This window comes from Cetorhinus maximus, unplaced genomic scaffold (assembly GCF_964194155.1).
Source record: "Cetorhinus maximus unplaced genomic scaffold, sCetMax3.hap1.1 HAP1_SCAFFOLD_409, whole genome shotgun sequence".
In the NCBI taxonomy this organism is placed as follows: Eukaryota; Metazoa; Chordata; class Chondrichthyes; order Lamniformes; family Cetorhinidae; genus Cetorhinus; species Cetorhinus maximus.
Genome location: NW_027596355.1, coordinates 274,853 through 292,691, shown reverse-complemented (window position 1 = coordinate 292,691; position 17,839 = coordinate 274,853). Strand labels below are relative to the sequence as shown.

Below are 17,839 nucleotides of genomic sequence, written 5' to 3'. Positions count from 1 at the left end.
GAGTGAAGAAGTTTCTCCTCATCTCAGTCCTAAATTGCCTACCCCGTATCCTGAGGCTGTGACCCCTTGTTCTAGACCCCCCCAGCCAGAGGAAACATCATCCCTGCATCCAGTCTGTCCAGCCCTGTCAGAGTTTTATACGTTTCAATCAGATCCCCTCTCATTCTTCTAAACTCCAGTGAATACAGGGTCTAGTCAGCCCAATCTCTCCTCATACAACAATCCTGTCATCCCAGGGATCAGTCTGAGGGTGGCAAGGGTGCAGAATGTACTTCAATGTCCATCACTAAGAGTGGCTCGGTAGCACCACCACTGACCGAGCTGGCCAAGTCCTAAAGGACATAGCTGCTAGACTGGGTCTGTGGCAGGTGGTGAGGGAACCAACAAGAGGGAAAAACATACTTGACCTCATCCTCACCAACCTGCCTGCCACAGATGCATCTGTCCATGTCAGTATCGGTAGGAGTGACCACCGCACAGTCATTGTGGAGACGAAGTCCTGTCTTTGCATTGAGGATAACCTCCATCGTGTTGTGAGGCACTACCACCGTGCCAAATGGGATAGTTTTTGAATAGACCTAGCAACTCAAGACTGGGCATCCATGAGGCGCTGTGGGCCAACAGAAGCAGCAGAATTGTACTCGAGCACAATCTGTAACCTCATGGCCCGGCATATCCCCCACTCTACCATTACCATCAAGCCAGGGGATCAACCCTGGTTCAATGAAGAGTGCAGGAGGGCATGCCAGGAGCAGCACCAGGCATACCAAAAAATGAGGTGTCAACCTGGTGAAGCTATAACACAGGACTACTTGCATGCCAAACAAGATAAGCAGCAAATGTTGGACGGAGCTAAGTGATCCCACAATCAATGGATCAGATTTAAATTCTGCAGTCCTGCCACATCCAGTCGTGAACGGTGGTGGACAATTAAACAACTCACTGGAGGAGGAGGCTCCACAAATATCCCCATCCTCAATGATGGGGGAGCCCAGCACATCAGTGCAAAAGATAAGGCTGAAGCATTTGTTAAAATCTTCAGCCAGAAGTGCCGAGTGGATGATCCATCTCAGCCTCCTCCGGAGGTCCCCAGCATCACAGATGCCAGTTTTCAGCCAATTCGATTCACTCCACATGATATCAAGAAATGGCTGAAGACACTGGATGCTGCAAAGGCTATGGGCCCTGACAATATTCCGGCAATAGTACTGAAGACTTGTGCTCCAGAACTTGCCGGGTCCCTAGCCAAACTGTTCCAGTACAACTACAACACTGGCATCTACCCGGCTATGTGGAAAATTGCCCAGGTATGTCCTGTACGCAAAAAGCAGGACAAATCCAACCCGGCCAGTTTCTGCCCCCTCAGTTTACTCTCCACCATCAGTAAAGTAATGGAAGGGGTCATCAACAGTGCTATCAAGCGGCACTTGCTTAGCAATAACCTGCTCACTGATGCCCAGTTTGGGTTCCGCCAGGGCCACTCAGCTCCTGACCTCATTACAGCCTTGGTTCAAACATGGACAAAAGAGCTGAACTCCCAAGGTGAGGTGGGAGTGACTGCCCTTGACATCAAGGCTGCATTCAAGGAGCCCTAGCAAAACTGGAGTCAATGGGAATCAGGGGGAAAACTCTCCGCTGGTTGGAGACATACCCAGCACAAAGGAAGATGGTTGTGGTTGTTGGAGGTCAGCCATCTCAGCTCCAGGACATCATTGCAGGAGTTCCTCAGGGTAGTGTCCTCGGCCCAACCATCTTCAGCTGCTTCATCAATGACCTTCCTTCCATCATAAGGTCAGAAGTGGGGATGTTCGCTGATGATTGCACAATGTTCAGCACCATTCGTGACTCCTCAGATACTGAAGCAGTCCATGTCCAAATGCAGCAAGACCTGGACAATATCCAAAGTTGGGCTGATAAGTGGCAAGTAACATTGATGCCACACAAGTGCCAGGGAATGACCATCTCCAACAAGAGAGAATCCAACCATTGACCCATGATGTTCAATGGCATTACCATCACTGAATTCCCCACTATCAACATCCTGGGGGTTACCATTGACCAGTAACTGAACTAGACTAACCATATAAATACTGTGGATACAAGAGCAGGTCAAAGGCTAGGACTCCACAACACTCAAGAAGCTTGACACCATCCAGGACAAAGCAGCCGTTTGATTGGCACCACATCCACAAACATTCACTCCCTCCACCACCGACGCACAGTGGCAGCAGTGTGTGTACCATCTACAAGATGCACAGCAGGAATTCACCAAGGCTCCTTCGACAGCACCTTCCAAACTCACAACCACTACTATCTAGAAGGACAAGGGCAGCAGATAGATAGGAACACCACCACCTGGAAGTTCTCCTCCAACCCTGACTTGGAAATATATCGCCGTTCCTTCACTGTCACTGGGTCAAAATCCTGGAACTCTCTTCCTAACAGCACTGTGGGTGTACCTACACCACATGGACTGCAGCGGTTCAAGAAGGCAGCTCACCACCACCTTCTCAAGGGCAACTAGGGATGGGCAATAAATGCTGGCCCAGCCAGCGAAGCCCACATCTCATGAATGAATTTTAAAAAAACATACCATTTGCCTTCTTAACAGCTTGCTGCACCTGCATGGTTGCTTTCAGTGATTAAGGCAAAATACTGCGGATGCTGGAAATCTGAAACAGAGAAAAATTGCTGGAAAAACTCAGCAGCTCTGACAGCATCTGTGGAGAGAATGTTTTGCGTCTGTATGAGTCTTCTTCAGAGCTAAAGGGAAGCAGAAATGTGGTGAAATATATACTGTTTAAGGGGGTTGGACAGGGGAAGCTGGATAGAGGGCCAGTGATAGGTGGAGGTAAAGGAGAGATTGCCAAAGATGTTATAGACATAAGGACAAAGGGGTGTTGACGGTGGTGATAATATCTAAGGGATATGCTAATGGTGACATTAAAGGTAGAAAGCAGAAGGTGATAATAGCCGGACAAGAGTAATCATTCTGGGAAGAACAACATGAATAAGAGAGGGTGGGGGGAGGGGATGGTGGTGGTGGGAAAAAAGATCGAAAAGGCTAAAAGCTGGGGATAAAACAATGAGTAAAAATGGAATCCCCACCCCTTTTGATCCCCCCTTTTTCTATATTCAGTTTTATTTTTTAATTTTTATTTATTTCCCCCCCCTCAATTATTTCCTTTATTGTTATTTTTAAAATTTATTTCCATTTTTAGCATCTAAAAGCCACTGGAGAATGCTGCCCGTCCAAACCTTAACACTGGAGGGGGGCAGGTGAAGAGCCCAATTGGCCTTCGCATTTTCCAGGAAACCTTAACCACAGGCGGGATGAGGTATCCTGAAGGTTTTATTAAATATATTCATTAATTTTCATAAATATAAAAACATGTCCCCACTCATTTGACACAGTCATCTGAGGGGACCTGTTTAAATACATCTTCAAATCAATTCTGTAATTATTTTAATATCCATTCAATGTCCCTGAGGCTCCTCTGTGCCTCGGGGAGATTGCTGCTCTCTTCCGTCTGCATGCGCAAAAGAGCGCTGGCCCCGACTCTCCCTCCTCCCCCCCGCCCGCACAGGTAGCGCTGAGCGCTACTGGCCACGCGTTATGCTGGGTGGGCCTTAATTGGCCCCACCCGCATAAAATGGCGGTGCAGAATCAATCAGCTCCACGCCTGCCCAGGTTGCCTCATAAAAACATGAAGGAAATCTCTCCTTTACCTCCACCTATCGCTGGCCCTCTATCCAGCTTCACCTGTCCCACCCCCTTAAACAGCTTATATTTCACCACATTCTTACTTCTCTTTAGCTCTGAAGGAGAGTCATATGGACTTGAAACGTTAACTCTGTCTTTCTCTCCACAGATGCTGTCAGACCTGCTGAGTTTCTCCTCAGAATGTTGCTTGTTTCAATAAGATCACCTCTCATTCTTCTAAACTCCAATGGGTAGAGAAACAACCTGTTCAGCCTTTCCCAATAAGACAAAGTCCTCATCCCAGGAATCAGCTGAGTGAACCTTCCCTGAATGGCCTCCAATGCTGAATGGAGAATTGAGGGAACTTTAGAAGTTTACTTCATCCACTATCCCTTCAGCCACTTCTTAAAACACCCGAGGATATAGGCCACCAGGTCCAGGAGACTTGACAGCCTTAAGTTCCTTAAGCCTGAGTTCTGTTGAAGAGTCATACGGACTCGAAACGTTAACTGTGCTCCTCTCCGCAGATGCTGACAGACCTGCTGAGTTTTTCCAGGTATTTTTGTTTTTGTTTTTGACAGCCTTAAGTCCTATTCTCTCATTCCCTCACTGAGAAACCCCATATTACCTCACAGAAACCACACTTTACTCACTGCAAACCCACCTCCCAGGTTACCTTTGTCTATATTTTTCAGCTGGATTCCATCCCACCTTTGGCCCAGCGTGGATCCACCTCTATGGCTCGCCTCAGAACTCAGTGCTAATGGATGCTCACAAGAACTTGAATGAGGGCCTGAGAGAGGGGATATTTTATCGAGGACGAATACTTATGGCAGTGACAGTGGAAGTTTTCAGCTCGATTTCGGCTATTCAAAGCACAAAAGGCAAACGTCAGAACAGCGCCTTCAGCAAACTCAAACTGAAGAAAAAAAGCAAGAAATCGAAATCCATGTCTAAGACTGAAGAGGAGATCAGCGGCCAAAATGAAGGTGAAGACGGTATAAATTCCCAAGAGCAGCCGAATGCAGTGGAGGTGGAGGTTGAAGAAATCCACCCAGCCCCAGAGGTCAGTTTAGCAACAAAGCTGTTGTGACATGTTTCTGTTCTCTGCCTTCCATTCACAGCTGCTATTGGTTGGTTTGTTTTTTTGCCAGTTCCTATTGGCTGATCCAGTAGAATTCAAGAACTTATAAGAATGGGAGAAGGTTGTTCAGCCCATCAAGCTTAGAACATAACATAAGAAATAGGAACAGGAGTAGACCATTCGGCCCCTCGAGCCTGCTCCACCATTCAATAAGATCATGGCTGATCTTCTTGTGTTTCGATTTCCACATTCCCATCTAACCCTGATACCCTTTGATTCTGTGCCTAACAAGAATCTATCTACCTCCGCCTTAAAAATATTCAATGACCCCGCCTCCACCAGCTTCTAAGGCAGAGAATCCCAAAGTCACACAACCCTCTGAGAGGAAAATAATTCTCCTCATTTCTGTCCTAAAAGGGCGACCCCTAATTTTAAAACAGTTCCCCCTAGTTCTGGACTCACCCACAAGAGGAAACATCCTTTCCACATCCACCTTGTCAAGGCTGTTCAGGATCTTGTAAACTTCAATCAAATCACCCCTCACTCTTCTAAACTCCAGTGGAAACAAGCCCAGTCTGTCCAGCCTTTCCTCATAAGACAACCCACTCATTCCAGGTATCAATCTAGTAAACGTCCTTTGAACTGCGTCCAATGTATTTCCATCCTTCCTTAAATAAGGAGACCAAAACTGCACACAGTATTCATGATGCAGTCTCACCAATGCCCTGTATAACTGAAGCATAACATCCTTACTTTTATGTTAAATGTCTCTCATCATAAAGGATAACATTCCATTAACCTTCTTAATTACTTGCTGTACCTGCATACTAACTTATTGTGACTCATGTACTAGAACACCCAGATCCCTCTGCACCTCAGAATTATGCAGCTGTTCTCCAATTAAGTAATACTCTGCTTTTTTATTCTTCCTGCCAAAGTGAACAACTTCATATTTTCCCACATTAAACTCCATTTGCCAGATCTTTGCCCATTCACTCAACCTATCTATATCCATCTGCAACTTCCTCATGTCCTCTTCACAACATACTTTCCTACCTATCTTTGTGTCATCTGTAAATTTAGCTTCACGTCTTCACTCCCCTCATCTAAATCATTGATGTAAATCGTAAAAAAGTTGAGGCCCCAGTACAGACCCCTGTGGGATTCCAGTCGCTTTTCCCTTCTCCTTTTTCCATAAATTAACCATTATTCCCATCTCAAGATGACCCCAACCCTCTCTCCAGAAACCCTTCTAGTTAATGGGAGACGGTGGCATAGTGATGATGTCACTGGACTAATGGCCCAGGCTGTGAATCTACCCTGACCTACCCTACCCTACCCTACCCTAACCTACCCTACCCTAACCTAACCTACCCTACCCTACCCTACCCTAACCTACCCTAACCTACCCTACCCTACCCTACCCTATCTAACCTACCCTACCCTACCCTACCCTACCCTAACCTACCCTACCCTACCCTAACCTACCCTACCCTACCCTATCTAACCTACCCTACCCTACCCTACTCTACCCTACCCTACCCTACCCTACCCTACCCTACCCTAACTTACTCTACCCTACCCTGCCCTACCCTACTCTACCCTACCCTACCCTATCCTACCCTACCCTAACTTACCCTACCCTACCCTACCCTACCCTAACTTACCCTACCCTACCCTACCCTAACTTACCCTACCCTACCCTACCCTAACCTACCCTAACCTACCCTACCCTAACCTACCCTACCCTACCCTACCCTACCCTAACCTACCCTACCCTAACCTACTCTACCCTAACCTACCCTACCCCATCCTACCCTAACCTACCCTACCCTAACCTACCCTATCCTACCCTACCCTACCCTACCCTAACCTAACCAAACCTAACCTACCCTACCCTACCCTAACCTAACCTAACCTACCATATCCTACCCTACCCTACCCTAACCTACCCTATCCTAACCTACCCTACCCTACCCTAACCTAACCAAACCTAACCTACCCTACCCTAACCTAACCAAACCTAACCTACCCTACCCTACCCTAACCTAACCTAACCTACCCTACCCTACCCTAACCTACCATATCCTACCCTACCCTACCCTAACCTACCCTATCCTAACCTACCCTACCCTACCCTAACCTAACCAAACCTAACCTACCCTACCTTAACCTAACCAAACCTAACCTACCCTACCCTACCCTAACCTAACCTAACCTACCCTACCCTACCCTACCCTAACCTACCATATCCTACCCTACCCTACCCTACCCTAACCTACCCTACCCTACCCTACCCTAACCTAACCTAACCTAACCTAACCTACCCTACCCTACCCTAACCTACCCTACCCTAACCTACCATATCCTACCCTACCCTAACCTAACCTACCCTAACCTACCCTACCCTAACCTACCCTACCCTACCCTACCCTAACCTAACCTAACCTAACCTACCCTACCCTACCCTACCCTAACCTACCCTATCCTAACCTACCATACCCTACCCTACCCTACCCTAACCTACCCTATTCTAACCTACCATATCCTACCCTACCCTAACCTAACCTACCCTAACCTAACCTAACCTAACCTACCCTACCCTACCCTACCTTACCCTACCCTACCCTACCCTAACCTACCCTACCCTAAGCTACCCTATCCTAACCTACCATACCCTACCCTACCCTACCCTAACCTACCCGATCCTAACCTACCATACCCTACCCTACCCTAACCTAACCTAACCTAACCTAACCTACCCTACCCTATCCTATCCTAACCTACCCTACCCTACCCTATCCTAACCTACCATACCCTACCCTACCCTACCCTAACCTAACCTACCCTAACCTACCCTACCCTACCCTACCCTGCCCTGCCCTACCCTAACCTACCCTAACCTACCCTACCCTACCCTGCCCTACCCTAACCTAACCTACCCTAACCTACCCTACCCTACCCTAACCTAACCTAACCTATCCTACCCTACCCTACCCTACCCTACCCTAGCCTACCCTACCCTAACCTACCCTACCCTACCCTACCCTACCATATCCTACCCTACTCTAACCTAACCTACCCTACCCTACCCTACCCTGCCCTACCATACCCTACCCTACTCTAACCTAACCTACCCTACCCTAACCTACCCTACCCTACCCTGCCCTGCACTGGAGATATGAACTCAAATCCACCATGGCAGCTGATGGAATTTAAATTCAATTAATTAATAAAAATCTAATATAAAGCTAGTCTCAGTAATGGTGACCATGAAACTATCATTGATTTTTGTAAAAACCCACCTGGCCCTTAGGGGAGGAAATCTGTTGTCCTTACCTTGTCTGGCCTACACGTGACTCCAGACCCACAGCAATGGGGTTAACTCTGAACTACTCTCAAGGGCAATTAGGGATGGGTAACAATGCTGGCCTTGCCAGTGGCCAAACCCCATGGACGAATAAAAAAACAGTTGCCTTTTTGATCCATTTACATTGGGGTGAATTTTGTCACAGTGTCAGGAATCCAGCATTGGGACCAGATACAGGTCCTGAGGCCACACGTGCTGTCAAGCCACTCAACAGTGCAAGTTTACATGTGGCGGGCTCCTGATTGGCCACCGCTGCATTTACCAACCAATTAAGGCTGGTGGGCAGGTTCCTTTGGCAGGAGGCCCTGGGTATTGGCTGGCCGGCAGCCTCACTGAGAGAGGTCGTGCTGCTGCAGCAGAAAAGCGATTGCGAGGGTGTCTCAGAATAGAGGCAGCCTCAGAAAGCTGCTGAAAATTGAACATTGACTGTTGTCAGGGTAATCAATATGGAGGGGAAATCCCTCCACAGGAAACGGTTATGGGCGAGACTGTGATCTTGTCAAACTTGTGGATTATTATTTGGCTACTGAGTCTTGAGGTTTTTATATAAAACTAAATTAAACATTTATTAATTTAACAACAAATTAAACATCTACACATGGCTACAAATTACTACCACAATAACTTTTTAACAAATCCCCAAGTTAATCACCACCAGGTAAATCGCCACTAAGGCAACAGTAACCCATGGACTATAAATAGACACCAGGCAAAGCACATTTGACCTTCCAAATTCCAAATGAGGTTCCTTTGCAAATTGGTTAGAGATGTACAGGCTGGTTAGGTCTTAAATGCCTCTACCTTACACACAAAACTCCTTTCTTTATATACCTAGCTTTCCCTTTGAATGTAAATTTTCCATTGTATCACTAGGTCTTTTGAACTTCAGCCCTTCTAACAATAAAACCCTTTTCATAGCACCAATTTTATTCATAAGCTGAAAAGATAAACACATTGATTGACTTCTTCTAGTTAGGTGCAAGATTTTACCCATAGTCATACAGTCATAGAGGTCTACAGCACAGAAAAAGGCCCTTCGGCCCATTGAGTCTGCACCGGTCAAACAAGTACCGAACTATTCTAATCCCATTTTCCAGCACTAGGCCCATAGCCTTGTATGCCATGGCATCGCAAGTGCACATCCAAATACTTCTTAAATGTTATGAGAGTTTCTGCCTGTACCACCCTTTCAGGCAGCGAGTTTCAGATTCCCACCACCCTCTGGGTGAAAAAAATTCTTCCTCACATCCCCTCTAAACCTCCTGCCCCTTAACCTAAATCTATGCCCCCTGGTTATTGATCCCTCCACCAAGGGGAAAAATTCCTTCCTGTTTACCCTATCTATGCCCCTCATAATTTTATACACCTCAATCATGTCCCCCCTCAATCACCTCTGCTCCAGGGAAAATAACCCCAGTCTAACCAATCTCTCCTCATAACTAAAACTCTCCAGCCTAGGCAACATCCTGGTAAATCTCCGCTGCACTCTCTCCAGTGTAATCACATCCTTCCTATAATGCGGATTCCAGAACTGCACGCAATACTCTAGCTGTGGGCTAACCAGCGTTTTATACAGTTCCAGCATAACCTCCCTGCTCTTATGTTCCATGCCTCGGCTAATAAAGGCAAGTATCCCATATGCCTTCTTAACCACCTTATCTACCTGTCCTGCTACCTTCAGGGACCGATGGACATGCACACCAAGGTCCCTCTGATCCTTGGTACTTCCCAGGGTCCTACCATTCATTGTGTATTCCTGTGCCTTGTTTGTCCTGCCCAAGTGGATCACCTCACATTTATCCGGATTAAATTCCATTTGCCACTGATCAGCCCAGCTCACCAGCCTGTTTATATCCTCCTGTAATCTAAAGCTATCCTCCTCACTATTTACCACCCCACCAATTTTTGTGTCACCCGTGAACTTACTGATCAACCCTCCTTCATTCAAGTCAAAATCGTTTATATATACCACAAACAGCAAGGGACCCAACACCGATCCCTGTGGAACCCCACTGGACACAGGCATCCAGTCAAAAAAACACCCCTCGACCATCACCCTCTGCTTCCTGCCACTCAGCCAATTCTGGATCCAATTTGCCAAATTGCCTTGGATCCCATGGACTCTTACCTTCGTTATCAGTGTCCCATGCGGGACCTTATCAAAAGCCTTGCTGAAGTCCAAGTAGACTACGTCAAATGCATTGCCCTCATCTACACACCTGGTCACCTCTTTGAAAAATTCAATCAAATTGGTCAGACAAAACCATGCTGACTGTCCTTGATTAATCCCTGCCTCTCCAAGTGCAGATTAATTCTGTCCCTCAGAATTGCTTCCAATAGTTTCCCCACCACTGAGGTTAGACTGACTGGTCTGTAGTTCCCTGGTTTATCCTTTCCTCCCTTCTTGAATAACGGTACCACATTGGCTGCCCTCCAGTCCTCTGGCACCTCTCCTGTGGCCAGAGAGGTATTGAAAATTATTGCCAGTGCCCCTGCTATCTCCTCCCTTGCCTCCCTCAACAGCCTGGGATACATTTCATCCAGGCCTGGAGATTTATCTACTTTTAAGCCTGCCAGACCACTTAGAACCTCCTCCCTTTCTATGCTAATTTCTTTAATTATATCACAGTCCTTCTGCCTGATTTCCATACCCACGTCGTCCATCTCACTTGTAAACACCGACACAAAGCATTCATTTAAAACCCTACCTACGTCTTCCGGCTCCACACACAAATTACCACTATGGTCCTTAATGGGCCCTACTCTTTCCCTAGTTAGAACCATAGAACCATAGAAAAGTTATAGCACAGAAGGAGGCCATTCGGCCTATCTTGTCCATGCCAGCCCGAGGACACCCAGGTGCCCTTTCTAATCCCACGTTCCTGCACCCGGCCCATAGCCCTGCAGCTTACAGCACTTAAGGTGCAGATCCAGGTACATCTTAAAAGAGTTTAGAGTTTCTGCCTCTACCACCAACTTGGGCAGCGAATTCCAGACACCCACTACCCTCTGCGTAAAAAAGTTCTTCCTCATGTGCCCCCTACACCTTCTGCCACTTATCTTGAATCTATGTCCCCTGGTTCTAGAATTCTCCACCAAGGGAAACAATTTTATCCTGACCACTCTATCTATTCCCCTCATAATTTTGTACACCTCAATCAAGTCACCTCTCAGCCTTCTTTGTTCTAAGGAAAATAACCCCAACCTATCCAATCTCTCCTCGTAGCTACTCTTTTCTAGTTATCCTCTTACTCTTAATGTACCTGTAACATAACTTTGGATCTTCCTTTATTTTACCTGCCAATGTTTTTTCATGCCCCCTTTTTGCTCCCTTAATTTCCTTTATAAGATCCCCTCTACACATTCTATACTTCTCTAGGGCTTCCGATGTTTTGAGCCCTCAGTATCTGCCATAAGCCTCCCTTTTTCTATTTATCCAAACCTGTATGTCCCTCGATATCCAGGGTTCTCTGGATTTGTTGGTCCCACCCTTTATCTTTACTGGAATATGTTGGCCCTGTACTCTCCCTATTTCCTTCTTGAATGAGTCCCACTGCTCTGACACAGATTTACCTAAAAGTAGCTGCTTCCAGTCCACTCTGGCCAAATCATATCTGATCTTATTAAAATTGGCCTTCCCCCAATTTAGAACTCTGATTTCTGGCCCATCCTTGTCTTTTTCCATAACAACCTTGAAACTAACGGAGTTATGATCACTATCTGCAAAATGCTCCCCCACTGATACCTCTACCACTTGCCCGGCTTCATTCCCTAAAATTAAGTCCAGGACCGCCCCCTCTCTTGTCGGACCTTCTACGTATTGGCTTAAAAAGCTCTCCTGGATGCATTTTAAGAATTCCGCTCCCTCTAAACCTATCACACTATGACTAACCCAGTTAATGTTGGGGAAGTTGAAATCCCCCACTATTACTACCCTATTATTTTTACACTTCTCTGAAATTTGCCTACATATCTGTGTCTGTGTGGTCAGGACCCAGCGCAGCCAGGATTTGAAAATCTCAGTCTGGGCTGGATTTTTATTCTCGAAGTAGAGACCGGGAGTTTGGAAAATTCTAGCCTCGGCCTGCAGGCCTCGGGAGAAAGTACCTGCCGGGGGTGGGGGGGAGTGCGGGCTGCAATTGACAGCATAGATCGGAGAGCCAGTGCTGCCAATCAATCAGTGTTTATCTGTGACTCAGGTGTTTCAATAGGCCAATAGATTTCAGGGCTCTCAGCCAAGCCTCATGCCTTGTGGGCATACCTTGGCATAGAGGCATGACGGGCCATGGGGGTGGGTGGGAGGCATACCTTGGCATGTAGATGACCTTTGAACTTACCTTTCAAAATGTCTCCTCATGCAGACTATTGTTCATGGTGCCTTTGTGGTGCTGTGAACCACAACTCCATGAAAATCGCTGTTCCTGTAATGGAGCCGGCCAGGTCGGGGGTGCAGGGTGAGGTAAACCAAACTAACACACACATTTAAAAAGCACTCCTGAAAATCATAAACCCTGGGAATGGGATCAGGACTCCTGGACTCGGGACCCACCCACCATTTTTAAAGGGCTCCCGAGTCATCCCGACTCAGCAAAAATCCAAAACAAAAACAGAATTACCTGGAAAAACTCAGCAGGTCTGGCAGCATCGGCAGAGAAGAAAAGAGTTGACGTTTCGAGTCCACATAACCCTTCAACAGAATTGAGTAAAGTTAGGAGAGGGGTGAAATATAAGCTGGTTTAAGATGGGGGTTTTTTGGGACTGCCTCTGGGACAGTTTATAATTCCCAAAGGGCCAGGAAAGGGAACAAACAGGGAACCTGCTCAATGCCAGTACACAGTCCATTATGCTCCACAAGGAACTTGTTAATGGGCCTGCCCAGTTCAGAATCATATTTTCAAACTTTATTTTGGCAAACCCAAAGAATTTGGTACGTGTTAGTGCACAGCTGACAGGTTCACCCTGGGGCCAATTAAACTTTCCCTGTCTTTGCCTTTGACCTGTTTTATTGGGACTTACTTGGGCTTATGCAATTACTAGACTTTCATTATTCCTTCATGATCCCTTCCAGCCCTATCGACATTGCTGACCCTCTGAGGAGGTCATGAGTTCAAATCATGAGAACAGGTTATGTAATTAAATTCAATTAAGCATTTTCGGCCTTTCACCAGAGCCTGACATTGCAGCTTCCTGACTATCACAAAAAGCTAACTGATTCATTAATATCCTTCCCGGGAAGAAACCTGTGCCTTCCCACCACCCACTCAGGGCTAATGTCTGAATGTTCACTGTGGCTGACTAAACCAGGCAAATGTCAATAATTGCTGAAGCAAAGTGAGTGAACATCACTGTAATGACCAGACATGGTGACTTAGGCAGCCTCAACCCAACTTTCACACAGATCAGTCAAGCAGCCAGCCAGGCATATTACTATTCACAGTCTCACTTTTACCAACCTCCATCATCATTGTCTTGTCCAACCAGACATGGGGGAACATGGTGATATAGAGCAGAGTGGGAGTCAGAGTTATTCTGGGAGTCTTTAACCTTGACTTCATAAAGTCTCATGGCTTCGTACAGACACGCCAGTGAAACCTCCAGCTGATGATCACCTCCTGTACACCTCTTCATCGAGGTAATCCACCATAGTGAACATCACTTAGAGCCATGACGGCACAAAAGGAGGGCATTCGGCCCATCGAGTCCATGCTGGCTCTCTGTAGAGCAATCCAGCCTATCCTATTCCCCTGCTCTATCCCTGTAACCCTGCAAGTTTATTTCCCTCAAGTGCTCATCCAATTTCCTATTTCATCACCCTCATAGGCAGCGAGTTCCAGATTAATTCCGCTCGCTGTGTAAAAACATTCTTCCTCACGTTCCCCCTGCATCTTTATCCAAAACCTTCAATTTCCATTCCCTTTCCTTGTACAATCAGCCAATGGAGACAGCTTTTCTTTTCTACCTTATCCAAACCCGTCACCACCTTGTCCACCTCTATCAAATCTCCCTCAATCCCCTTTGCTCCAAGGAGAACAACCTCACTTCTAATTTGCACATCTGTGTTTCACAGAAGCAGCTGCATGTGTTAAATTGCAGCTGCCTCAGTCAGATCTGATCTGATTTTCACTAGCAGGATGTCCAAAACACAACTTGTGCATTTCAGACCTGGTAGGAGAAGGTCTAAACTTACTGAGTACTTTGGGAGAGGTTAGGTGCCCTTTGGGAGTCGTAAGGTGCCCTTTGGGAGAAGTCAAGTGCCCTCTGGGATTCTTGAAAGTAGACATGAATGTGTGCAAAAACTCATTGGAACTGTCAAGAGAAATATTAAGCTGTTAAAGCATTTATATCTCCTGCCCTTTAAATATTTGAAAAACTGTTTGCAGTCTTAAAAAGCAGTGCTTGCTATTTCACTCTGTTGACATAGGTCTGAGGGTTATCATTACAGGATTAGTGCTGCATGATTGAATTCACAACTTTTCATTAACACAATGGGGTGCCTGTCAATTCACAGTTTGATTGACAGTGCCAGTGGTCATAAACTCTTTGAAATGGGAAGGTAAATTCTCAAACTTGTTTTTTTAAGGAATTAAAGGAAGTTAAATGTAGTGAATGGGTTTTTATCAATGAGATAGTGAATTGATCAATAGACACTTAAGAACTTTGTATAATCTTAGCATGGATCACGACGTCTGTCCATGGTGGATACTGGGTGAGTTGGCATGGTAGATGTTAGGAAAAGGGGGGGTGGTTAGGGGGCATTTGTTGCCATGAGTTGAAACTAAGTTGGCATAGGGACTATCAAGAGCCACAATGTGGGGGGGGGAGTGGGTGGAGGGCCTTTGATTGACACGGAGGGTATAAGGGGCCATGGGGTCGGTTAGAGGGTCTTAGATTGGCATAAAGGTTATGAGGGGCCAAAGAGAGTGGGTAGAGGGGCATGGGTTGGCATGGAGGATATGAGGGACCATGAAGGGTGAGGAGAGGGGCATAGGTTGGCATGGATAGGGCAGATTTTTGTTTTATTTTTTCATATCTTTGGCAAAGTGCTGGAGCACTGGAATTGGTGTTTTGCCCAGCCCGCCTTGGCACCAGACAGCCTCCGAACTGTCTCTGTGGTCACTTCAACCGCACCTTCCAAACCTCTATCCCTTAGAAGGATAAGGGCAGCAGACACATGGGAACACCACCACCTGGAAGCTCCTCTCCAAGCCACACACCATCCTCACATGGAATGATATCTCCTTCCCTTCACTGTCGCTGGGTCAAAATCCTGGAACTCCCTTCCTAACAGCACTGTGGGTGTATCTACACCACATGGACTGCAGCGGTTCAAGAAGGCAGCTCACCACCACTTTCTCAAGGGCAACTAGGGATGGGCAATAAATGCTGAGCTATCCTGCCACGCACACATCCCATACACAAATATATCAAAAAACTCCATTTTCACCCCATCGCACCCAACTCCACTACCCTTTCAGGGTGTTCCAGACTCCAACCACCCTCGGGGTGAAAGAATTTTCCTCACATCACATTTACTCCTTTTGCCAATTATTTTGAATCTGCCCTGATGTTCTCCTGAGTGGGAACAGTTTCTCACTATTTACCCTGTCCATACCCCTCAGGATCTTGAATACCTCGATCAAGATTCCTCTCAGCCTTCTTTTCTCCAAGGAAAACAGTCCCAATCTCTCCAATCTATTCTCATAGCTACAGTTCATTAGCCCTGGAATCATTCTTGTGAATCTCATCTGTACTCTCACCAAAGCCTTCTCATCCTTCCTCAAGTATGACGCCCAGAACTGGACACAGTTCTCCAGATGAGGCCTAACTACTCTCTTATAAAGCCTAAGATACTATATGCTTTATTAACTGCTCTCTCAACATGCCCTGCCATCTTCAATGACCCATGGAAGCATACACCGAGGTCTCTCTGTTCCTGCACCTCCTTTAGAGGCTCTCCCTTTATTTTATACTGTCTCACCATATTTCTCCTGCCAAAATGAATCACCTCACACTTCTCTGCATTGAACTTTATCTGCCACTTGTCTGTCCAATCCACCAACATGTCTATGTCCTTTTTGAAGTTCAAGACTATCCTCATCACAGTTGACAACATTTCCAATCTTTGTACCATCTACAAATTTTGAAATCATGCCCTGCACACCGCAGTCTAGGTCATTAATATATATCAGAAAGAACAACGATCCCAACACTGACTCCTGAGGAACTCCACTACAAACCTTCATCCAATCTGAAAAACAACCATTTATCACTACTCTCTGTTTCCTGTCACTCAGCCAATTTCTTACCCAAGTGCCTACTTTCCCTTTTATTCCATGAGCTAGAATTTTGCTCACAAGTCTGTTGTGTGGCACTGTATCAAATGCCTTTTGAAATTTCATATATACCACATCAGTAGCGTTTCCCTTATTAACCTTCTCTGTTACCTCCTCAAAAAACTCCAGCAAGTTAGTTAAACATGACTTTCCCTTAATGAATCCATGCTGGATTTCTAGTTATGCTGCACTTGTTTAAGTGTTTGTTGATTTTATCCCCTAGGCGAGGATTTTTCCCTGGTTGGATGGGAGCATTTGGGAAGTTGACCCCCCCCCCCGCGATGGGGTTTGGACCGTGATTAAGGCCCGCCTAGCGTGAAATGCACATGGCAGAGCACAGCGCTGCCTGTGTGTGGGGGGGAGGAGAGCGAGTGTGAACTTTGTGCATGTGCGTGGGTATGTGCTGGAAAAGCTCCCTGAGGCACAGAGCTGTCTCAGGGAGATGAAGAGTTTGCAAAATAAAAAATAAAGGATTTTGAGGTGCTAAAAAACATGTTGCCTCATGTGACTCTGACACATGAGCAGGGACATGTTCTTAATGAAATGTTCACATTTTTATTTCATTTTTATTTGCTGTTGGAAACCTCCTCCCGCCCATGGATGAGGTTTCCTAAAAAATGCAAAGGCCACTTGGCCCGAAAAAATAACATTTCATTAAATCTTTAATGGCCTTACTAGGCCTTTTAATTGTCGGCGGGCGTGCTGCCAACTCCCATGCGTGCCCGCCAACTAAAATATCACGCGAGTGCGCGATGATGTCAGGACGCTTGCCCGAGGTCACCGCGTGTCATTTTACACTCAGTCGGGTCAGGCGTGCTCCCGCCTGATGAGCATTATATTCTGGCCCTACTATAGTTTCCAGAAGTTTCCCTACCACTGAAGTCAAACTGACTGGTCTGTAGTTGCTGACTTTATCCTACCCTTTTTTGAACGAGGGTGTAACATTCGCAATTCTCTCATCGTCTGGCACCTCCCCTGTGTCAAAGGAAGACAGGAAGATTATCACTAGTGCCTCTGCAATTTCCACACTCACATCTCTCAGTACCCTTGGATGCATCTCATCTGGTCCTGGTAACTTATCTATTTTAATTAAAGATAGCCTTTCCAACACCACCTTACTCTCTATTGTAAATTCTTCTAGTGTACCAGTTACCTCCTCTCTCGCCTCAGCCTGGGTAGCATCATCTTCCTTTGTAAAGACAAATGCAAAGTACTCGTTCAACACCTCCGCTATTTCTCCAGCCTCCACATGCAAGTCTCTTTTTTTGTCTCTAATCAGCCCTACTCTTTCTTTTACCACCTGCAATACTTTTTCTTTGAAGGTGGCCCATTATTCAGCCACTGTTTTT

At 46.3% G+C, this 17,839-nt stretch overlaps 1 protein-coding gene across 2 annotated transcripts in view; it reads left to right on the top strand.

Annotated features, from left to right (window-relative positions):
• fer1l4 (fer-1 like family member 4) overlaps positions 1-17,839 on the top strand; it is a 291,481-nt gene that overhangs the window by 68,113 nt on the left and 205,529 nt on the right. For both annotated transcript variants that reach the window (XM_078535361.1, XM_078535360.1), the window contains exon 15: positions 4,399-4,769. In XM_078535361.1, coding sequence (XP_078391487.1) covers positions 4,399-4,769 — 371 coding nt within the window. The remainder of the gene's footprint in view (positions 1-4,398; positions 4,770-17,839) is intronic.